Source organism: Prosopis cineraria, unplaced genomic scaffold (genome assembly GCF_029017545.1).
Source record: "Prosopis cineraria cultivar Desert tree isolate PC_DT_omini unplaced genomic scaffold, ASM2901754v1 PC1, whole genome shotgun sequence".
NCBI lineage: Eukaryota > Viridiplantae > Streptophyta > Magnoliopsida > Fabales > Fabaceae > Prosopis > Prosopis cineraria.
This window is the reverse complement of record NW_026555332.1, coordinates 14,197,085-14,222,440: the sequence shown is the minus strand read 5'-3', so window position 1 is coordinate 14,222,440 and position 25,356 is coordinate 14,197,085. Positions and strand designations below refer to the sequence as shown.

The 25,356-nt window shown below is 29.7% G+C and overlaps 2 protein-coding genes across 2 annotated transcripts; one reads left to right on the top strand and one right to left on the bottom strand.

The window, feature by feature from the left end:
- Positions 1-8,106: 8,106 nt before the first annotated feature.
- LOC129304124 (protein PHLOEM UNLOADING MODULATOR-like) lies at positions 8,107-12,721 on the bottom strand. Its single transcript, XM_054943782.1, has 4 exons — positions 12,277-12,721; positions 9,922-10,316; positions 9,179-9,372; positions 8,107-8,740 (listed from the first exon to the last, which is right to left on the bottom strand). Exons 1-4 carry the CDS (start codon positions 12,567-12,569, stop codon positions 8,348-8,350), a joined length of 1,275 nt encoding a protein of 424 aa, XP_054799757.1. The 5' UTR covers positions 12,570-12,721; the 3' UTR covers positions 8,107-8,347.
- Positions 12,722-24,706: 11,985 nt separating this feature from the next.
- Positions 24,707-25,336, top strand: LOC129317801 (uncharacterized). The gene has a single exon (XM_054962221.1). The coding sequence runs from the start codon at positions 24,707-24,709 to the stop codon at positions 25,334-25,336; it is 630 nt and encodes a 209-aa protein (XP_054818196.1).
- The last annotated feature ends 20 nt before the right edge of the window (positions 25,337-25,356 follow it).

Here is a 25,356-nt window from a genome sequence, read left to right as displayed (position 1 = left end):
AAAATTTAGAAGCCCATACAAACTTCCCGTAAAATTAATAATCATAAAATACAAATTTTTCTTTTACTTTAAATTTAAATAATTCATTTCCATCCTTTAAAACATTAATTGATCATTAAGTTATTTGTATTAAACTAAAATACCCTTATTTAAACATTAATCTTATCTAATAATCATTTTAAGGTACCCAAAAATTAATGCATATATATTTTTTAATTTTTTATTTATATTTTATTTTTAGAAAAATTAATCATTCGATTCCAGTAATTTTGACCTAATGTTGGTGGTAGCAGTGTAAAATTTATTCTGAGTCGTGTTGAAAGACATTGTCCTTAAGAATAATTTTGACACAATTGTCAGAACTTTCTAAGATTAAGTGAAACCCTCCTGTAAAATAAATAGGGTGACAGAATAATAAAAATAATTTTAAAAAATTTGAACTCAAGAAACAATACACAAGAGAGGAAGTGAGGGTTGTTCAAAAACTCAAAAGCTTAACATTTTGTCTCATGCACATGTGGCTATTTATAAGAATGATTTATGCTTCATGAACAGCACCATGATTTCACCAGTTGCAATAAAACTCTATAAGTAACCATTAAAACAATAATGTGTAAATAAAGACAAATTCACCGTATGAGAATATTGAAAATCAATACGAGCATATCCATTTAAAAAGTCATCATTACTTCACAATTTGAATGGAATAAAATATCATCATGGCATGTGGTTTTCAACATTGCAAAAGAATTAAAAGGCCAATTTGAATGTAGTAATTAGATGGCCTATTAGGATATAGCAATGGAAAGTTAAATTATGGCTGACGTTTTCTGACAAGCTAATCAAGGACAATAAGTTTATTATTTGAATTTAAATTTAAACTAACGTAAATGAAGAGTTTTTTAAATAAATATTTTTAAATTTTGTCAAAAATATTTTTATAAATATTGCTAAGACCTCTCCTCTCATGTAAGCAATGGGAAATTCATCTTTTGACACATTAACACAGTAATAACAACAATTCCCTACATAAGTCCAAAGAACCTTATCATCTAAGTTACAATTATAAGTATAACCATATTAAATTTGGTGTCTTTTGGACTATGAACCAGACTTAGACCAATACTACTTAGTACACAGAGAAGTTAGTGAAGCATGCTTCTATGAACTAACAACTCTTGGGTGTATACTAGAGGCCTTATCAGTCAAATTATGCCCTTACAATTTCTAGTATTAATGGTGGTTTTGCGCTTTGACGGCTATATGTGTGCCTAGTATTTCAATAAATGCTCTAGAGATTTCGTCATGATCTCATAGGAGTGGCCCTACTCCACATTTGTCTAGGTGATTTCATCAATTGTATCTGCAATTAATACACCTTCTACAAGGAACATAAAATCATTAAGAGCTTTGCTTTGCCTCACCAATAATGCATTCTAACACTTTCTCATACACTATATGAAGAGGGACAAAATAATTTTAATATTAATAGAACTAACAAATGATTTATTCTTACCCATATAAACCTTCTTCATGGGATTACCAATCGTAAAGGTTGGATTACCATCATTGTTAGTTTCGAATTGGCTTAAGTCCCATTTCCCTCAATGTTTCTATAATTTGTTTCTTCCTTAGGGGTTTAGTCAACAAATCAGCTAGATTCACTTCTAATCTTACATAATCGATTAAGATGACTCCATTTTTAAGCAGCTACCTTATAATATTATGTCTCAATCAAATATACCTACTCTTGTCATTAAAGGTCTTATTTTTAGCTGTAGCTATCACTAATTGACTATCACAATGTAAAGATACTATGGTGTTAATTTTTCACCTAAAGAAATATTTGCTAAGAAGTTTTTCAACCACTCAAATTTAATACCAACCAACTCCATAGCAATAAATTTAGAATCCCTTAAGGATTTTGTCATAATATTTTTTTTGGCTGACCTCCAGGTTACTGTACCACGACCAAGAATGAATATATACCTACTAGTGGATTTTGTCTCTTCTGAATTTGAGACCTAGTTAGCATCACTGTACCCTTCTAATACAGTAGGAAATCCACTATAAAATGTACCATAATTCATGGCACCTCTCAAATAATTCATTACTCTTATTAGAGCTATCCAATGTTTACTTCCTAAGTAATGTGTATATCTGCTCAATTTATATACAGTATATGCTATATCTGGCTTGGCAAACTTCACCAAATGTAATAGACTTCCAATGATCTGTGTATACTTAGATTGAGCCATTGGATCACCTTTGTTTTTAACTAATAGCACACTTAAATCATAAGAAGTAGTCAAATAAGACTCATCAAAATGACCAAACTTTTTAAATATTTTTTCAACATAATGTTCTTGAGAAAAAAAAATACCATCATCCTTCCTTATGATTTTGACACCCAAAACAACTTTTGCTTCATCTATATCTTTCATATTAAAATTTAATGAAAGAAAGCATTTAATTTCAAAAACAATATCCATGCTTGTACCAAAAATAAGCATGTCATCCACGTAAAGACAGATAATCACATAATCATTATTTATAGATTTTGTATAAACACATCTTTCCATTTCAACGATTGAAAAATCACCACTTGTCAATACATGATCTAATTTTTCATTCCATTTATTTAGGAGCTTGTTTCAAGCCATATAAAGATTTAACCAATTTACAAACTTTATTTTCTTGGCCAGAAACTACACATCCTTCAGGTTGCACCATATATATCTCTTCTTCTAAATCACCATTTAAAAATATAATTTTAATATCCATTTGGTGAATAAATAACTTGTAAACTGAAACCAAAGCAATAAAAATTCTTATAGAAGAAATTCTTGTTACTGGAAAAAAGGTGTCAAAATAATCAACATTTTTTTTTATGTAAAACCTTTAGCAACCAACCTTGCTTTGAATTTATCAATAGAATCATCAGGAAAATATTTTTTTTTCCTAAAAACCCATTAACACCCAATAGGTTTCGCACCTATAGGTAAATCTACCAAAACCCAAGTTTTATTCTGATTAAGAGAATCAATTTAAGCTTTTATAGCTTCTTTTCAAAGATGAGTATCAAGAGAAGAAATGGCCTCATAAAAATTACATGATTCATTTTGTATTAAATAAATATAAAAATCATCTCCAAAAGTATTTTCCTTTCTTTGCCTTTTACTTCTTCTTAAACCTTCACTTAAATTTTTATTTGAAATTTGTTTAGAAGAAGAAGGAAAATTTTCTCCTCTTTAAGGTAAAAGTTATTCCTTTAAAGGAAAAACACTTTCAAAAAACTTTGCATTTTTGGTCTCTATAATAGTATTGTAATCCAGAATACCACTTTTTAAAACTAGAAATCTATAAGTAGCACTGTGTTCATCATAACTAGTAAATATACAATCAGAAGTTTTAGAACCCAATTTTCTCTTTTTAGGGTTAGGTAATAAAAATTTTGCAAGACACCCCCACACTTTCAAATAATTAAGATTTGGAGGAAAACCTTTCCAAAGCTCATAAGTGGTTTTATTCAACTTCTTATAAGAAATTCTATTTTATAAAAAACAAGCAAATAATAATGCTTTACCTCATAGATTATCTGATGCAGAAGAACTTACAAACATAGCATTCATCATTTCTTTTAAGATTCTATTTTTCCTTTCTGCAACACCATTAGACTCAGGCGAGTAAGGAGGAGTTACTTTATGAATAATACATTTTTTTTCACAAAAATCATTTAATAAAATATACTCCCCTCCTCTATCTGAGCTTACTCTTTTAATTTTTCTATTTAACTGATTTTCTACCTCTGATTTATATAAAAGAAATTTTTCAAAAGTTTCATATTTATTTTTTAATAAATATACTTTGGTATATCTTGAAAAATAATCAATAAAAGTAATATCATAATTCTTACCTTCTCTAGTCATTGTTTGTTTTAAATTTTTCAAATTAGTGTGTATCAAAGATAGTAACTTAGTTTCTCTTTGGGTAGAAAAATGAGATTTTTTTAATTTGCTCAGTTTTTGCACATACTTCACATTTATTTGAATCATTATCTTTAAGTTTAGAAATTAATTCAAGATGTTGCATATTTATTATATAACTTTTACTAACATGACTTAACCTAGAATGCCATAAATCAAATGAATCAACCATATAAGCATAAAAATAATCAGAAGAGGATGCATTCTTATTCATTTTATCAACAACATCTAACACAAACAGTCCTTGGTTACAATAGCCATTTCCCACAAATACATTATTTTTTATCATTATAATTTTATCAGATTCAAATGACACTTTAACCTCGACCTTCTTTAGTAGAGCCACAGAAATCAAATTTGCTCTAACATCTGGCACATATAGAACATCATTGAGAGATAGCACTTTTTCAGATGTGAGTTTAATATCAACTTTCCCTTTCCCTTGAACTTTTGCAGTTTGAGAGTCAGCAAGACAAACTCGATCTTCACCTTCCTTGATAGGAATATAAGAAGAAAACATATCCCTATTTGCACAAATGTGCTTGGTAGCCCTAGACTCTACCATCCATTTTTTCACATCAAAAACAACAAGAGCCTGGAAATCATAGAAACAATGATCTCTTCATCATTGTTTACATCTCCTTGAACCAAATTAACATTTAGCTTAGGAGGATTATCTCCTTTAGCTCTTCTCTTGCACTGAGCAGCATGATGCCTTTATTTACCATAGATATAACAATTTCCTTTCTTTTTGAACTTAGAGTTAGAATTCCTAAGCTTGTAATTAAGCTTTTTATTTTTAGAGTCATACCTTTTGTTGTATGATTTTGTTTCCAGCAAGTTTACAAAGTCATCATTACTTCACAATTTGAATGGAATAAAACATCATCAAGGCATGCGGTTTTGAATGTTGCAAAAGAATTAAAAGGCCTATCTGAATGTAGTAATTAGATGGCCTATTAGGATATAACAATGGGAAGTTAAATTATGGCTGACGTTTTCTGACAAGCTAACCAAGGACAATAAGTTTATGATTTGAATTTAAATTTAAAGTAAGATAAATGAAGGATTTTCTAAAAAACTCTTTTAAATAAATATTTTTGAATTTTGTCAAAAATATTTTCATAAATATTGCTGAGACCTCTCCTCTCATGTAAGCAATGAGAAATTCATATTTTGACACACTCACACAATAATAACAACACCTAATTATAATTCAGTTCTTAAATTTTGACTTATTGTAATTCAACACTTATAGTTTTAATTCAAATGTAACTTAGTCTCTAAATTTTGTTTCTTACAACTCAGTTCTTATAGTTTTAACTACTTAAATATTAATTTTTTATATTTTTAAAAATACAATTATAAAAATAAAAAATATTTTAAACTTTTAACATTTATAATATTTATAAAAATTAAAAGGATTTATTAATTTAAAATATTAGTAATAAATTTTAACATAATTTAAATTTTTAAGATATAGGGACTAATATTTAAATGATTAAAAATATTAAGAATTGAGTTGTAAGAATTAAAGTTTAAAGATTGAGTTATGACTGAATCAAAATTATAAAAATTAAATAATTAATTTTTCTTAAAATATATAAATGTCATATATTTTAGACCAATCTATATCTATATTATAGTTTAAAGAGAGTAGGATCTGCACCCTAACAATTGATCACAAAAAATAACGCTATTAAAGAGTTATGTGATGCTTGATGAGTTAGTAATTGAACAAATTTACTATCCTCCTTAACATGATCAAGCCTGCCATTCTAGGTTTGCATGGAGAGTTCTATCAAGTACTTCCTCTATTTTTATATATATAAAAAATTATATCATACAGTTTAAAAAAATTAATTGACCATAATAATTATGTTTGAAAATAAAAAAATTAGACTAAAATACACCATGTTAATCAACATAAGCATACATTAATTATTTTTTATTAATATAAATTATGAGGGGTGATTTAAAAAATATATAATAAATGCTTATTGAAATAAGTGATTTTGCTTATATAAAAAAAAGTAAAAAGTGATAGCTTTTTCTACAAATAAAAATGGAAGGACTTACTGATTACAGCCTACTTCCTCAATTCTTTTATAAGTAATTTCTACTAACTTCATTAATAATACAAAAAAAAAGTAGAAGGAACAAAAATGTGTAAAATTTTAAATATGCTCTCATATAATAAATTTAAAAATTAATGTTATATTTTTTCTCTCATGAATGGTAATTTTAAATTTTTTTAAATATTATCTAAAAAACTGCATCATGATTTATAAATAAAATTAAATGAACATTCTAGAATGTGATTTTTAAATGAAATAGAAGGGAATATAATTTTTTTTTGGACAAAATTATATTTTTGATTTTGACACAGACCTAGCTTGACTTACTAGTTACTAGTAAGGTCCTACTTACCGTTATGATGTGTAAGTGCGAACGTGAAGACGGAAATTTGGTTAATTGCTAGAAGCCCGGAACACGAAAATTAGATTGACCGATCTCACGCGTTTCCAATGGATCATTCAGTTCTGTAAAATTATTATTCTTTTTCAAAGCATGTTTCAATTTTTAATTTTCAAATTTCAACTTTCAAATTTCTCATTAACATACCAAAAAATTCCCTTTAATTTTTTCATTGTAACATAGTTGGTTAAAAACAATTTATTGTACTATATGTAAAATTTAAAGAGAGAATCATGGCTATACTTATTTGGTCAGAAAAATTATAACTAGGCAAAGCAAATTTTCTTGAAAATTAAATTGCAAATATGAGTCCAAACAGGTGCCAGTGGTACCTGCGATACTATTGCGGCACTGCCAACAATGAAAACAAGGGAGGGAAGAGGGAATTTTGTTTTTCAATTGATCAAGAGCATTTTGGTCAATACACTTTTTTTCCTTTTCTTTTGGGGTGAAAAGGACCAAGGTCCTGCAAAATTATTTCTGAATTTCAAGATCCTTAAGCATAATTCTCCCCTTTGGCCCAAAAAAAAAAAAAAAAGAGCATAATTCTTCCCAAGTGTATAATGTGGGCTAGTGTATATATCCCATAGCACAGCTTGGCATGGTTTCTTGTTTTTCCCCTAGTTTTTTTTTTTTCAAAGTTACTCATGGGTTATAAGTATCTTTCTATTGAATACACTTTTATTTAAGTCATTATTAAATATTAAATATAAGCAAATCTTTTAATGAGAATTTAAACATTGATTTGCAATGTTATAACATCTCTTTCCCCCAGTTAGTTTGGCCAAACTTTGCACTGCTTAATCAGGCCCAAAGTGAACGTGCATACATTTTGAGGAGCTCAATGCCTACCTTACAAAGTTACCATACATTTTTCAACCAAAAAAAAGTTATCATACATTAATTGCCTACATTTAATGACCAATAGTATTTTGAACAAAATTACTTCCAATAGAATAATGACTATAAATAACTAAAAAAAAGTTATGATACATTTTCGAACGAAAGGCTATGTTTCGTTAACCTTCAAACAAAGATTTTGGTAGTCCAGATCAAGGTTTTGAACCTACAATTAGGATTGGGGCCAAAAAAATCATGCTTGGATAAAAATTGGAGAGAAATGGCTTCTTGTTCAAAATAAAGGTTAGCTCAGAAGTTGCATTTTAGTGCTTATTGAGATAAGTTGCATTAGTAGATTTAATGCTATTTAATTTTTTTTGACCAGCTAGAAATTATGTGTTACCCTTATCCTCTCTTGTGATCTCTACTACTAAATTAAGTGCATGTTTGGTATGTAAAAAAGTGTTTTCTATTAAAAATATAGAGAGAGAAATGTATTTAAAAAGAAAATGAAACAAGTACATTTCTCATATCCTTTTTAAAAATTACTTTTTTATTTATCAAATACGTATCATCTCTCTCTCTCTCTTCTCTCTAATCATTTTTACTATTGGTATACGCGAGCTTTTGAAATTGTCATTGAAATATCATTCAAACAAATTTCAATTTATTAAATTAATTTTTTAAGAAAAAAATTATCAAAACATAAATCATGTTATAACAATTAACTTCTATCCCAATTTCAAATTACAAATTTCAATTTATGAAAACTTCAGTTTCGACAACTCCAACCCAAACAGACTAAAAATTAGAAGGGATATACCCTCGATCAATCGCATTTTTAGATGAAAATTTCCCCTCAATTTCTCCCTATCCATGGCTAACACTTGTCAAAACATGTACATGCCTTGTGCTTGACACTTTTAAAGTGAAATAACAGAAGAAATACCGCTGATAATTCTACCAGAAAAATAAAAGGGTGAAAAATGCTTGCAGAAAGTTCAATGTCAACCCCATGGAAAACAATTCCTGTCCTGAGAGGATCACCCATCACTTGTCAATATGAAAGCTAGAACAACTATTGTAAGTGCGAAGAACATTGTAGCACAAGTGAACCACCATGGATATTGTTCTTTAGCACCCGGATTCTTGTTCTCTTCACTAGATAACCCAATGTCTTTCAGAAGGTCTCTCACTTCATCAATGTCTGAATCCTTTGCAGCTTGGATAAGTTTACCTTGAATTTTCTCAAGCTTAGTCAGCTTCGCGTCGGCTTGTCTTGACCAGATGAAACCTGTCACCTTCCACAAGAGGATCCCCACATAGATGGCTACAATGCAGTCTACAGAGTAATGATGGCGTTCTCTTATTTCTCTCTGAGCACTGTGTAATACAAGAAGCCATATAAAAGCTGAACTAACACCTCCATAAGCTTCCTGCAAATAGTTTCAGCTTCTTTAAAAATATAGAGAAGAAAAAGTCTCTCCTCACTCTAAGCTCAAAATTTTGGAAGTCACAAAAAGGATCAAGGTCCCATTTGGTTGGTAGAAAGAAATGGAATGTAATTGATTGAAAAATTCAAAACAAAAATATACTAAATCACCCTCTTCCCTCGTGATAAGCATGACAAAACTCAATATTATGTAATACAAATGTAAAAATCATTACCCTCTTTAAAAATCTCATAAATCATGACTCTCAATCCCATGAATTAAATTACCCTTCTCCCTTATGAATTTGGTTTACCCATCCCCTTTCACATTTAATCATCTTATTTTTACCTTTAATTTTTTTCAATTCATTCCATTCCATTTATTTCTACCAAACAAACAAGACCTAAGTAATACAGTCTTGCAATGAACTACATATCATACCGTCCAAGCCATAGCTGTAAGTACAGCAACAAGCATGTGGCCACTATATATGAGGTCATTGCACCCACCTTCAGCTTTCTTTAAGAGATTGTACCATTTAGATCCGTCTGAGGCTGTAGGTCGCAGAAAATCAATTAAAAAGCTCATTCTACCCCAATCTGGCTGGTAATCGATGGTAGGTTTTCCAATGTCAACTGGGAAGAACAGTACGTTAAGTATTTGCAGGATTTTCAGTGCAACAAAGAAAATATCAAAGAAAGCGGATTCAGAGATACCAGGACAAGCACAAATACAGGCAGGCACATACACACATTAATATCCATATACACACATTTAGAAGTCCAGGAAACTGTTTGTGCCCAATTCAACCCCCCAAAAAAGAAGGGCATCAATCCAGAGTGTACTGGTACCACACCTAACTCGCATTATTATCAATCATGAGATAAATCTAAACATCCATATTATAAATTTATTAATGTAATACAACAGCAACAGCAACAACAATATTATATTAATACCATATTTAAATAAATTTTAAAATTGAAATTTAATAATTATAAATTTTAATAATATATTTCTCTTTCATTTTCCAATAGAAAATATCACATGTAACTAGGCAAGGTGTTGATACATTGTAGGCAGCACTGAACTAACACCAGAAGTGCAAATCAGCTTTTTGATTTTTTTTTTAAAACAATTTTAGGAGAAAAAAATGAAACCAAATGGACTAATGCACTGCATACCGTAAGCTAAATCTTGTTTAATCAACTGGCTGATAGCATGATGGTCTGAAGCATAAGGAGCATAATATTTCTGAGCCCAAGGATGAGGATATGCTGCAATTCTGTACTTCATGGTGGCACACCAAGGCCTGGCTGATGGCACAATTGTAGATGCAAAAGTTATAACACGAAGAAGGCGACCAATTGCCATTGTAAACATATATCTTGCACCTAGTCCGAAGCCTGGAGCTTTTACAGAGTCAAACAACACAGAGAATGCCAGCATCATAAACAACATCAGGTAATGGTGTAGTCCAACAATACGTGCTCTTAATATGTCAACAACTAATTGAGGAAGTTTTTCATTTAATGCCAGGATCAACCACTGGCCAGTGTCTGGCAGAGGAGGTGTATTACTGTCACAAGTAAAAGAAGAAAATTAGTATCAATATTTTCTATGAAAATACTGCAGGAGTTTAAAGCGTTGCCAATGTGAAATAGGCTGAACACATACACTGCTTATGAAAAGAAATAGATATTAGCAACTAGTAATCACACACAAGTTGATTATTAGAAAAATTTCTTTTGTTGAAGAAAATATTGAACTGATTAAAAGAAACACGGGCCATGTTCATTTGAAAATCACAATAAAACAGGCTTAATGATTTTGCCAGATGGTTAAATAAGGAAACTTTTGAAGTCACTGAACATTGAGGTAGCTAGGCCCCAATACTAGTGAATTTACTTGGAACCTAGTTGCAGTTCCTACTGCAGAAATCCTGCCAATCACTCATCACTTCTCCAAAATGAGCTGTGAGCCATCTTCTGATGGGAACCAGAATTAGGGCTATTTTATCTTTATTTTAAGATAACTAAATTTTTAAATAGCTTTTATTTTTTTCTTGTGAGATTAGGAGTATCCCCCAACAGCAGCAAAGACTAATCTTTCTCAAAATACAGAGGGCAAATGGTGGATTCCCCGCAATTTGGTTAGCCCAAGGAGTTAAACACCTGAAAGCTTAAGAATCGAAATATCAGTCATTGCTTGAAGGACGAGAACCCCTAATACTCATGGTAACCTGAATTTTTTTTTTAAATAGTTATTTTAATTAGCATATTTAGATGATCTTTTAAATGAATATAGCTGGATGAAGACTTATAAGCTTTATCCTATTACTCTATCTTATTTAGGATTATCTCATTTTATCTTGGATAGTTTAGATTATTTTCATTATTTCAATACTCTGGGCTCCATAAGTAGCCCTTAGGTTTAGTTTAATGTAGACACCTTTTTGCCTATTGAATACCATAATTTTGAGAATTTGCAATCACTTTCCCTGTTTCTCTCTAATTCTCCCTCCTTACTTTCTATCTCTTCCTCTTCCTCTTCCTCCTTCTTCCCCATTTCTACCTTGTCCTACACCAATCTCTTACATATCGTAAGTGCTCTAAAGCTCAGAGTTGAACAACGATAGACCATGAAAATGTTTCATCCTTTGGAGAAAATATTATCTTGCTTTGGTTTTGTTAACTACAATATTAAGCATATGCTGCAAAAAGATACAAAGTGTACAAAAAAACCTCATTTATTTTATCTCCGCCAACAATGGTCCCTAATAAGCTTGAGTCCTCTCTAATGTACAGACTGGAAACCAACTAACTCAACGAGAATGGCCCAAGTTATTTTCAAACTCGAAATGTATGTGCTACTAGATCACTATCATTGTTGTTGTTGTTGTTCTTCTGCTTCTTCTTTTTACAACTCACTGTCATTGTTAAACTGTCATATTGTGGCCATTAATATAATATATCAGAGCTCCTTATAGTTATTGACTACACCTGAAATGAAAAGAAACTAGTTAAGCTACTCGTCCAAGATTTGTCTTAAATCCATATTTCTAACAAGATTTCAGAATCGCCAATACTGAATCCAAAATGTGAAACAGAAGCCTTAAAAAAATAAGGAAAAACAGAGAAAATAACTGACGCCACAAAATGTATTGTATTTACACGCAATTTGAAGTGTTGTCAGATGTTATACGAGTGACATTTATGAATTCAACACCATATATTTCTGATTACCAGATCCTCTACCCAGAATCCTGACAGATGAAGTAGCAAGTTTTATCAGAAAATTACATCGGCCTACATACTCAATCAGTGATGAAAAGTGGCCAAGATTACATAGTGCACTAAGCTTCAAAGAAACATACCGCAAGGCGCGGACCTAAATGGACTCAACAAAGTGGAAATGAAATTAAATTGATCTGCATATCATACAATTGTGTGCTAGAATAGCTGAAAATGAAGTTCATTTAATCCAATTCACGAAGGAAAGATCGTAATAGACACCAGAAAAAATACAGAGATATTTACCGGTGCCAATCGAGGCCGAGCACGGCAGTGACAGAGCGAACAGATATAACCTCTACAAGGAAAGCTGAGAGCATGAAGACCATGGAAGCGACGAACGGGATCGCCGCACGAAATTCAGCGGACCAGTGCTTGTAGAAGGGGATGCGAGATATGGCAATCAAGGCAAGGAGGAACCACAGAGCTGGTTGCAGCAGCGAGTGCCAGGTCGGTGATATGTGTCGGAGGTAATCGATGGCGACGTAGGACATGGCGGCGATGCCCAAGCCGCCAGATCTGGCCCCCGGCCACCGCATGGTTTTGACGGGACGGAGAGTCGGACTGTAGACTGGGGCTTATAGACAATGAGTGTTGAAGATGACTAAGTGGAATTAATTAAACAAGCGAGTGAGCAACAAGGATCCTCTCACAGGATAGGAATCGTTGGTGTCTCTGTTTGAAAACTTGCCGTTGGACCTTGGTCTGAGGTTGCCACAGTAGGTAAAGGAAAACTTATTCCTACAAAAAAAAATTATAAAATATATACCTCCAAACCATATAGATCATTTTTTTAAAAATTTTTTTAATTTAGAATAAAAAATATTAGATACATGTTACATATTTTTTAAATTACACCTTTCTCTTAATTAATAGAATTGTTTTAAATAAGCCAAATATTTATATTTATTATATTCAAGCATATGGTTAGAAAGATGTATTTTTAAAAAATTAATATTTTAATTAACTCTTTAAAAATATAAATTAATTAATAATAACATATATTATAATTAGAAAGAATAGCTAGTAATTCGTGCAAAAGCTCAACTTACCTAAAAAAATTTGGAGCTAAAAGTTAAATTTTTTTTTTCTATACTTTGAGAGCCATAAATAAAAGAGTTTGGCATGAATGTTCAAAAAAATTTTTTATGACAAATGCTGGAAACTTTTATTCAGAAAATGAAATTAACTTTAGTTTTAACTTTCATGTAGCTCTTACGAATTTTTTTCCCAAACTCATAGTCACAATTGCAAATGAAGTTTCAATATTCATTGTTTTGATTATTTTTTGAAAACGTTAAGCGAGAATAAATACAAGTAATTATTTTATATATTTTTCTTTTTGAGTTCATCCATCAATACTTAGGCTCTTTCAAGTTAAAGGTTCGCCCCTCAAGCATTAAAAAGTGAAATAATGTTGTCTCCTCATTAAATATCCGTAGATTGACCATTAATTGACAAAAACAATTTTAAAAATAGACTTGGAAAATTATAAAAAAACACTTTATAAAAAAATTAACACAAATTATATAAATTAAATTAAATTATAATTAAATCCCAATAACTAATATTATTCCTCATCCACATAAAAAATAAAAATGTCATTTTAACCAATTACTTTGATAAGCTACCATGTGATTATCATAACATCTTATTAAATATTAATATTTTAATATATGATAATTTAAATATTATTAGTTATCATTCTTCACAAACACAACTTGCTAGTCAAACTTTTAAGATATACAAATTTTAGATGAGGACTTATAAACTTTGAAGAAGAATCTATAATCTATCACACTATTTCAATTCACAAATCAATTAGTGTAAAAAATGCATTCGCTATAGATTTGAGAAACATTAGTTGAGTTGTTAATTTTTTAAAGAGGATTTATAAATTTTGAGTGAACATTTATAATGGGTAAATGAACAAATTGGTCCCTAAATTATAAGTTTAAAAGCATTTGAAACTTTAAACTAATCTTTTGTGTAATATTTTTTTTTTAACTTTTAAAAACAATACAATCTATCCTTTGTCTTTACTAAAAATTAACTTTGACCATTAGTTAATTAGAAAATGACAGAAAAAGACTTTAAAAATTATAGAAAATGGCCCAAAAAAATTATTGATCCTTTTATATAATTTTTTGGGGTCCTTTACTATAATTTTTAGGTCTTTTTCTTTTCTTTTTTTTTTTTGTAATTTTGAGATCTTTTTATATCATTTTTAGGTCAACTAACTAATCAAAGTTAATTTTTGTTAATGGCAAGTGTCAAATTACATTGTTTTCAAAAGTTAAAGAGAAATATTACATAAAAGATAAATTTAAAGTCCTAAATACTTCGATATCTAGAGTTTAGGGGCCAATTTGCTCGTACCCATTTATAAATGATAATGTTTAAATTATTAAATATTAAAATATTTATAAATAATAATAAGGCAAAGAACATTTCTCATCTAAATCAATAATTCTAAATCAATAAGAGGAGACACAATCTTCACAATTTGATATCATTCATTCTAAAACTGGTTATCTAATATGATGGAATGAACAATTATTCTAGCTTTAGTCCTTGATAATTTGTGATCGACAAAGTGCTTATTAACCACCAAAACTTGCAAGTCATGCTTGTGCATATATGTATATGTATGTATGCATGCATGCATGCTATTCAATGTGATAAATGTAATAGCAAACCTTATTGTACTTGGATGCACAATTTCTTTTCAACTCTTTCTTTTCCTTACCCATGACAAGAAGATCATATAACTATAAACAAACACTTTAGTTATCTTTGATGCATTGTTGCACATTGTGACACATGAGACATGCTTGTAATGTCTTTTAAAGTGAGATTCAAATAGGGAGTAACATAAGGTAGCCCATTAATACTTTTATATTTTTCCTTAATCAACTTGCCATATGCTACATAATTAATAGCATCATCAGTCACCACTTGAACAATAGTTTTAAGATCAATTCACTCAATCCCTTCACAAAACAATGAGAATAAAACCTTGGCAGTTTTTACTAAATATGAAGCATCAATATATTTTACTCACGTATACGTTGTTTTAAGCCTTTCCAAGGCATTGGATAGATCTGTTTAAAGCTTTCCAATATACAATTTTAAAATCTTAATAAAAAATTAATATTACTCATGTATAAAGCTAGAATGCAAATGTCTTAACACAAAGGAAACAAATTAATCTTCTAGCCCAAGTATCTTTCTCCTTTCCTTCCCTTGACCATGGCCCCATCATTTGAGAAAGTTGCCCCAATCTAGTGAAAATTCCTCGTATACAATTACACGGCTGTCTTTGGGGAGATGTATCACTTCTTGCTCTACTATGTCTTTGTTGAAGATGTCCATCAATTGAACAAAATGGTGGAGGGATGCGATAGTACAATCATAAAGAAAGACCTTTCTTTACAAGAACTATTGAAGATGAATCAAACTTCAAATTAGAAATGGCAAGTGTAATGCTTCCTACTATTTTAAATATCTGAGGGCTCCTGCAAATGTTGATCCAAGAGTTTATTGAGTTTCTATATATGAAATTGAAAAAGAAAAAAAATAGTCGTGGATCAAATAGCTAATACTATTGAATATATGGGAGATATGATGCAAATTATCTCAATAATTAGATAAAATAAAATGACTAGAGATTGAAATATTTTATAACACATGGGTATTGGAATGTGGAATTAGATACTAGTTTAACATGAAATTAGAGACTAGTTCTAATACCACATGCTATAGAAGTATAAAGTATCTAAATAGTTATACAAAATAGAATACCCATATTTTAATGAAATAGTTCAATTAAGAGGTACTTCCATGTTGATACATGGTCAGCACAAGGAATAACTTCTAATTACACTCACATTATAACAATCATTGCTATTTTGAAGGCCCATGAAATTGGAGAGTATTTGTGTGTAGTTATGAAATCAGAACTCTTGAATGTGTCAAATTCATAATTTTTAGACGAAGTCATCCTACAATAAACCTTCTCACACTATTTATCGTAAGTTGTACTAACCAACCAAACTAGCCATTTAGGTTACTTCATGTAATCACATAGACAAAATCATTTGTTTTTTTTTTTTAAAAATATCACTTTTCAACCAAACTATCACTACATGCTATAAAATACATCTTTTTAAAATATGTATTTATGATTATTGAGACTTCACACCTTACATACAATTAATGCTTTTAATGTGTTGTGTAACATCCTAGAAAATTAAACCTGATTAAGTTAAGTTAAATAAGATTAATTCAGCAAATTAATGTGGTATATTGTTATAAAGAGCTAATGAATGTGTTGGGTTGTAGTTTTAGCCCTAGGAGCGAAGTAGAGTTAGGACACCTGGGCCTCAAAATTGGAGGGAAAAAAAAGAGATGTCTTTGTGCCACATGCTGCAATGTACACATCGTATGTGTAGCACATGAGCCATTAAAACGTGAAGCAAGCTTTTCTTTATCACATGCCACGGTGTATGGATGAGATTTTATAGAAAAAGTCTGCGACAGAATTCAAAAAAGGATAATGAAACAAAGGGAAAACAAAGAGATGGGAATTTCCTCAACTAGGGCTTGCACATTTAAAGGGGCGTGAGAATTTCTAGGCCATCAAACATCAACGGAAAGATTCTAAAGCTCCTTCTCTCTCTTCCTCTTCCATTTTCTCTGGTTGAAGAGCTAGGGTTTGTGTTGGCATAATTATTTTTAGTTCATAATAACTATGGATCTAAATGTATTGACTTAAATAGAACTAATGAGAATTGTTTAGATTATTTGAACCTAGCATTAGTGGCTTTAAGAGTATTTGGTATGTGGAGGCCATAAATGGCTGAAAATGTCATTAAATGTAGTGGTTGATATGAGTATGATGTCATTAATGGTAATGTAGGAACTTATTGAAGCTAATGAGAGCTAACATGAGCCATTAAACCCAATGGTTATGTTTTTAAGTGGGAGATTGCGATTTTTGTGAGTTGGAAGTGTTGAGCCAAAGTGAGGGAATTCATCCTAATAAGGGAATTAATGATAGTTGATGTGATTAATTATGGATTAATCATCATTTGACACCATTTGAGTTTGAGAAGAGGTTTAGAAGAACTTGTATTGAGGGTGTCAAATGTTTGAGGTAACTGAAAAAAATTTAGTTTGTATATTTGTTTGTTAATTATTTATAGACATTTTATAATTGAATTGAATATACAAAAGAATGCAAATTATGGCATATTGTGTATGTTCAAAAAGTTTGTAGTGAAAAAAAACTTGATTGTGTGAAATGGTGTCTTATCCTTTGTTTAAGTATGATTTAATGAAATTATGATGGGAGTGAATAAGAATATGAAGAGTAATGAGTATGATACATGTATGCTTTGTATAAATTTGATGTTTGAGATTATGCATATTATAAACTTAATGCTTGAGAAATTATAGGCAAAGAACTTGATGGGTGATTGCATATCCTATGTTAAGTATGGTTGCATTGCATGATCATTTAAGGTAGGAGTTCACCCTAGGAAGACGAGTAGAAAATATTAAATCCAAATGGTAAGGCCATCATTCAGAGCTCGATGGCTTGCCTCTTATTTTATTTGTCCCACTTGTTTCTTGAGGGATTCAAACCTAACTAATCTCCTCCGGCTCATAAGAAAGCTATCTTAGGGATATGACACCTCATGGTTGTTAGTATTAGAAAAAAATGTGACTCACATGTAAATGTAGTGGCCTTGACCAGGAAGCTCCTTATAAGTGGAAGGCTTAGATAGTCCAATTACTCAAACGGAGCTTATTGAATAGCCACTGATTTCATGTTCGAGGTATTAGGAAGGTGTAAGGATGGTGATTTTGTATATTATACTTGTAAGGATGGTGATCTTGTATATTATACTATGTTCACATGGCTGTTATTATTGTGTCCTTACATTTCTTATTGAGGGTACATGGTTGTTAGTTTTGTGTCCTCACATTTTGCTATTGTCAAGTCACATGGTTATTTGTATTATAAATATGATATATGTGATAACTATAATTGAAATAAATATGTGCAAATGTTGCATCACTATAATTAATTGACATACATTTGTATAGGTTAAATTAACTTTAGTTATTAAGTGGATATACTCACATCTTTCTCTTCAATATTTATAAGTCCTAACTCAAGTCAAGACAAGAAAAAAGCAATAGAGGCTTGGGACATTGGTTCCTAATATGTAGGCCTCTATTGTTTTGTACTGTGTATTTTGATTAGATAATTGCCAACTAGAAAAATTATATTATTTCAGCTTACTTGCACTATATGATGATTTGGGTTAAATTGTGTATTTTGGGCCTTAGGATATGTGTATGATAACATCATTTAATGCATAATAGATATGTTACAAACTATCTCAATAATAAGACAAAGTAAATTAAATAGAGATTGAAATATTTTATGACATGTGGAATCAGAATGTAACATTACCACATGTTACAAAGTATCTAAATAGTTATATAAAATAAAATGAGCGCATTTTAATGAAACAGTTTAGTCAAGAGGTATTTACATGTTGGTGCATGGTCGGCACAAGAACCAACTTCTAATTATACTCTCACATCATAACAATCATTACTATTTGGAAGGCCTATGCCATTGGGGAGTGTTTGTGTGTATATTTATGAAATTAGATTGCTATTGTAGATCATATTAAAAGAGAGAGAAATAAAGAGAATTGGAGAGAAGAACATAAAAGAATGAGAGAATCAAAGAGATTGAGAGAAAATAAGAGACAAAAGGAATACTGAATCATACATAGATCTATCATTGATGACTAGCATAAGAGATTATAATAGGATCATATGTATTTATAGGCGTCTAATATAATCCCAATGGCTATTTTCCACAACTAACATTTATGAGAATTTTTGAATGTAGTTATGAAATTAGACCTATTGGATGTGTCAAATTCATAGTTTAAGACAAAGTCATCATGGAATAAACCTTCTCAGACTACTTACCATAAGACATATTAATCAACTAAACTAGCTATTTAGGTTTCTTCATATAATCATAGATTCAAGATTATTTCTTTTTTTAAAAAAATTATGACAATATGTTATAAAATTAATACTTTTTTTAAGGGGAAAAAGGGAAAAAATATCCACAAACTTTTTTTCTAAGAGTACCCAGTATCCTTAAATGAAAAAAGGTGCAAGAGCACCTATGAAGTTGATTAAGTGGGTGGAAGAGTGACTTGGCAATTAAATTGCTTAGATGTTAATCGTTAAAATGGCATATAAGAAAATGGTTGACCAATTTAAGTTGACATGGAACACAAAATATGACATGTGTCTTTGTTGTTGGCTAAATTCATTGAGTCAATTCAAAAGCCACCCCTCCTTATTCTCTCGAAAGTCACTTATCCTCTCTATACCATTTAGGAAATTTGGTGAGTCCTTACTGCCTAGACCATATCGAGTCCAATCTTTTCCTCTTTTGGCACAAATCCTGGCCAAAGATACAATGGCATGAATTTTCCAAGTTTTAGAGATACTAGGGGTTGAGGGACATCCGTGTCTTTCTTGCAATTTAAGACAAGGGACAAAAGAGACAACTCGCGATATGACCCAATAGGTAAAATGAAATCTCATTCACATTAATATGGGTTAGGACTATGGTTGATCTAAGGCTTGTTAGGTCTGCTTAGGTTGTTGATGTTGGTGTTTTTGGGATTAAATAGAAGGCGAATGCTATGACGAAGCGACTATAGGTTTGGATATGGGTCAAGTTAGGACCAACATATGGCCATGAGGCTTGTCGGGCAAAGAGATTGTAGAATATGAGGCAATAGAGGGGGAAGAGGATGAAGAAGATGGAGGAGATTGGATCTTCATACCTTCCATGTAAGCATACTCAGCTTTTTCAATTTTACCAGCTGACAAGCACAATCAGCATTTAACATCAAAATATAATGAATGTTTAAGCAATTCAATAGCCAGGTCACTCTTGCACCTTTCTTCACTTAAGGATATTGAGTCCTCTTAGAGGAAAACTTTATGAGTGTTTTTGTCTATTTGCCCTTTTTTAAAATTGGTATTTAGGATTATTGAGACTTCACGCCTCTCGTATAATTTATAGGTAATCTTAAAAGGTAAAACTAAATAACATATATGATATGTTGACCCTAGAATTGAAGTGAGTTTTCTTGTATATGAAACTGAAAAAGAAATAACTATACATCAAATAACTAATACTATTGAATATATGGGAGATATGTTACAAATTATCTCAATAATTATATAAAATAAATTGAGTAGGGATTGAAATATTATATAACACGTGATATCAGAATGCAGAATTAAAGACTAGTTTTAATACCACATGTGACAAAGTATCTAAATAATTACTCTCTCTAAACCACAATACAAGTCATTGTTAGCTAATTAATATATCTAAAAAAATAATTAGTTGGAATCTTGATTTTTTAAAAATTTTCACATATTTTCAATCATACCCTTGAGATTCATTAATATGACATTTGACTTATTCAAAATATCCTTATCAATTATTTAATAAATAAGGGTATAACTGGAAAAAAATATAAAACACCTACCAAATGACCTAAATTTTGGATTAAATAAAACTTCTAAAAACAACTTATATTATGGTTTATAGGGAGTATGCAAATTAAATGGGTGCATTTTAATAAAATAATGTATTAATGAAAATTCACAACTAACAAATATTCTAATAAAATAATTCCCAAAAATTTCAACATTTTGTCTCTCTCTCTCTCTCTCTCTCTCTAAAGAAATGAAGTCATTTAAACTGCATCATAAACTTGATAAATAAGGAAAAAGAATGAAATCATCATTATATATATAAAAGTAGGGTTTAAAGCTATAAAAGAATGTTACGCGTCCAATTTTAGGTTTGCTACATTTCTATGCTTCGAGATGCCTTTTTGTATGATTCTATACTTTAGAGTCAGGTTTGGAGTTAAGTTAGGGAAGTTTTATTATTTTTTGAAAAATATAAAATATATTATTTAGGTTTGGAGTTAGGTGTATCTATCTATTTAATAACTCTATCCAACCTAAATATATGACTAAATTTTTAGTTCATAATATTTAGGGTATTTATATGTAGATATATATATATATATATTGAGATTCAAATTTAAATTAATACATATATGTTTAAATTAAAAATTAAATATTTTTTTTACTATTTAAATCTATCCTCCTCGTAAATTTCAAAAATTATAAATATCATTTTTATTAATAAATGAAATTTGACATAACATATTCCAAATTATTATAGCTAAACTCAACACTCATAATTCTGTGTATATATTTACTACATATATATATATATACACACATATTAGGATTAAAATTTATATTAATATATATCTATTTAAATATTTATAAAAAATATTACTATATGTTTAAAAATCTATTTTTACCTATTTGAAATTCAAATTTGATTATATTTGTATTTAAATTAATATCTATTAGTTAAACACTCTATCTAACCTAAATATATGGCAAAATTTTAGATTCATAATATTTAGGGTATTTGTATGCAGATATATATAATTATATATATATATATATATATATTGAAATTTAAATTTAAATTAATACATATCTATTTAAATTATAAATTAAAAATTTATTTTACTATTAAATCTATCCAGATGAATCTCAAAAATTATAAATATGATTTTTATTAATATATGAAATTTGGCATAATATATTCACAATTATTAAAGCTAAACTCAACGTTCATAATTTCACACGCGCACACGCGTGCGCACGCAAATGCACGCACGTACACACGCGCGCGCGTGCTCACACACACAAAATTATATGTTTATTAGGTTCATAATATATAGTGTATTTGTATGCACATATATATATATATATATATAGCTAGATTCAAATTTAAATTAATACATATCTATTTAAATTAAAAATTAAATATTTGTTTTTACTATTTAAATCTATCCTTATGAACCTCAAAGATTATAAATATGACATTTATTAATATATGGAATTTGACATAATATATTCCAAATTATTATAGCTAAACTCAACACTCATAATTCTATGAATCTCAAAAAACCTATTTTTACCTATTTAAAATTAAAAAAAATGTCATGAAGGAGTTTCGAGGTGTCTGTGTGTGTGTGTGTGTTTTTTTTTTTTTTTAAGACATGTTTATTTAGATTAACTTTGGAACTCAATATATTAATTTCTTATATTAAGTTTGGCAAAATTCAAATTCCTTAAATATCTACACTAAATAAAATAATTTTTAATATATATCATTTTGATTTTTTTAAAATCATCTCTTAATTTTTCCTCCCAAATCATCCTTATTCAATTATAAATTACTAGGTTAGGCTAATATCACATTTCACAACTGCATGTTTGAATCACTCCTCTAATTAATTGTATTAAGTTCATTTTCCTCTCCACTATTATTCATATTATCCATGGCTTCTACTTCTGAGATCTATGCTATTTGTGCTATCAACACAACAAAAAAAAATTGGCGAATTATGGTTAGAGTGATTCATATTTGGAGATTGTCAGGTAGAAATATATCCGAAGAATCCAATGGTGTTGAATTGGTCTCCTAGGATGTTAGAGTAAGTGTTTATATATTTTGTTTTTTTGGATCCCCCTAATTATGTCTAATATATAATATTTATCCTATTTATGGGACAATATTGTTGTAGGTTACATCTCTTTAAAATATATAATGATTTCAAAATTGAGGGTCTCTCAATGCTATGCATTATTTATCAATAATTTGTGCTTTTTTTAATAAAAAAAATGTGTTGAATATGATTTCTGCTCTTTGTTTCAATTATGTTGATACAATGTTTCCAACAGCACATGCAATTCATGAAATCATTATTTGTTAGACAACTCTAATAGTATCAGTTGATATTATTAAATTAACCTTGCATAAAAAATATTTGTGAAAGTCAAACAATGTGATTGGATCTGTCATGTTCGTGTTGTTCTCTACTACTGTGAAGTTGTGTCCTGAGACAGGTTCTATCCATTGTTTTGAGTTCAATTTTATTAATATTTTAGATATTGTAGATACGGAGGAAATGAATGATAATTACTTAATTAGTATATATTTAAACTTTTTAAATTTTTTCTTCAAAAACTCTATTTGATATTGTCCTTTTTTATTCCTTTTTTTTCTATTGAAAATCTCATTGCTTTTAGGGGAAAAAACTCACCAATCAAATAAAAGTAGGGCAATTATCAAATTTAAATTATCTATTTTTATCTATCTTAATCTTAAATGGTCTATTTTTCTTAATGACATGTGATTAAATGGTATACTTTTTTTCACAACAGATGTGATTGGAAGATTATCTGGAATTGGAGAATTGGAGGAGCCGATTAAGAATGGGAAAGAACAAAAACAGATAGAAATAAGCCTAGAAGATGTAGAGTAATATGACACAAACTTTATCAATTAATATACTTGAAACCTTATTTAATTTTTGGTGCCTGTGATCAAAATTCATTTGATACTATTCTTATCATTATAGAAAAACAAGGTGAGTTGTACTTTGTGGGGGGCCTTTGCAGATGATATACTAAACTTGACAGAGGAGGCACTAAAAAAGCCAATTGTTATCATATTGTAGTGGTTTAAGATTAGGGAGTTCAACAGTATGTTACCTCACATAAATGTCTGAACGATATTGATTCAATTATATATGCATTCTCTCTAAATGTTTTGATTCTTACATAGAAATGAGGAGGCTTTCTAGCACAATGTATTGCTTGTGAGTTTTTGTACACCCTTCAATTCTAGAGGTCTCTAGTTTTATTTCTAGGTGAGTCTGTCATACTATCAAATTTTGTTTTAGTATGTTATGTCATGTTTATACTACTGCCAGTGGGTTATGATTATGGTTTTGATAAGCAAGTTATACAAATATAATCTTATTTTATTTTTAGTCTTGAGGCGTCAAGTAATCACTTGGATGAAGACATTTGCATTTGCATTCTTTAATTTTTTCTACAATCTAATAATATCAATAGAGTTTATATAAATTATTGGACAGCATTGCTGATGTAACAACATTATTTTCACAGTATTACAATTAGATGATGCTGATTTATACAACTTTACATTGATTAAGATTGAGAAATTACTTCAATCTAATGGGAAAAGTCTCACAGATTATAAGCCTATGCCTTTACCTGACATGTCAAGCTTGAATGCAAGTAAAAACAAGCTAATAAGAAATGAACTAAATTATGATAAGGTTACGTTGTCTACTAAATTGGCAAGGTTGCTGCAAACACTAACACTTAAGCAAAAGACAATTTATGATAAAATCATTAGTGCTATTGCATCTAACAAATGAGGAGTTTTTCCTCTACGGATATGGTGGTATTGGGAAAATGTATGTTTAGAAGACACTGTCTGCTTCATTAAGATCTAGATATAAAATTGTTCTCAATGTAGCATCAAGCGAGATAGTTTGTTTATTGCTTCTAGGAGGACAAACAACTCACTCACAATTTTATATTCCACTTTCTGTGATAAAAGACACTATATGTAGCATAAAATAAGGAAGTAACTTAGCTGAATTATTAGTTCACACGTCGTTAATTATATGGGATGATGGCACACAAGTTTTGTTTTGAAGCTCCTGATAAATGCTTAAAAGATATTCTAAAGTTTAGTAACCTATTGGCTACCAATCTTCCATCTGGAGGAAAAGTTGTTGTGCTTGGTGAAGACTTTAGGCAGATCCTTCCTGTTATTCCAGGTGGATCTAGCAAAAAGATTGTTTTTGCTACCATTAACTCTTCGTACACATGGGATAATTGTCAATTTCTTACACTAATAAGAAACATGAGACTTATGGCAACAAATAATATGGCATCCAATAGTGATATTCAAGATTTTGTTGACTGGATAATCTCAATTAGTGATGAGACTTTTGCTGGAGTTAATGAAGGATCTGTGAATATTAAAATCCCAGCTAATTTGTTATTAGATGGTTCAGATAATCTAATAAAGTCTACTGTTGATTCAACTTTTATGAATTTCCTTAACAATGTCAATAATTCTTTATATTTTAGATATTGGGCTATCTTAGCCCTTACATTGACTGTGGTTGAAGAAATAAACAAGTATATGTTATCCATGATCCTTGGAGAGGAAGTTGTATACTTGAGTTTTGATAATGTTGTAAAAGATGATAGGGACATGATTCACTTGATGACTTACACTTTTCAGATTTTCTAAATTCAATTACGATGTCAAGA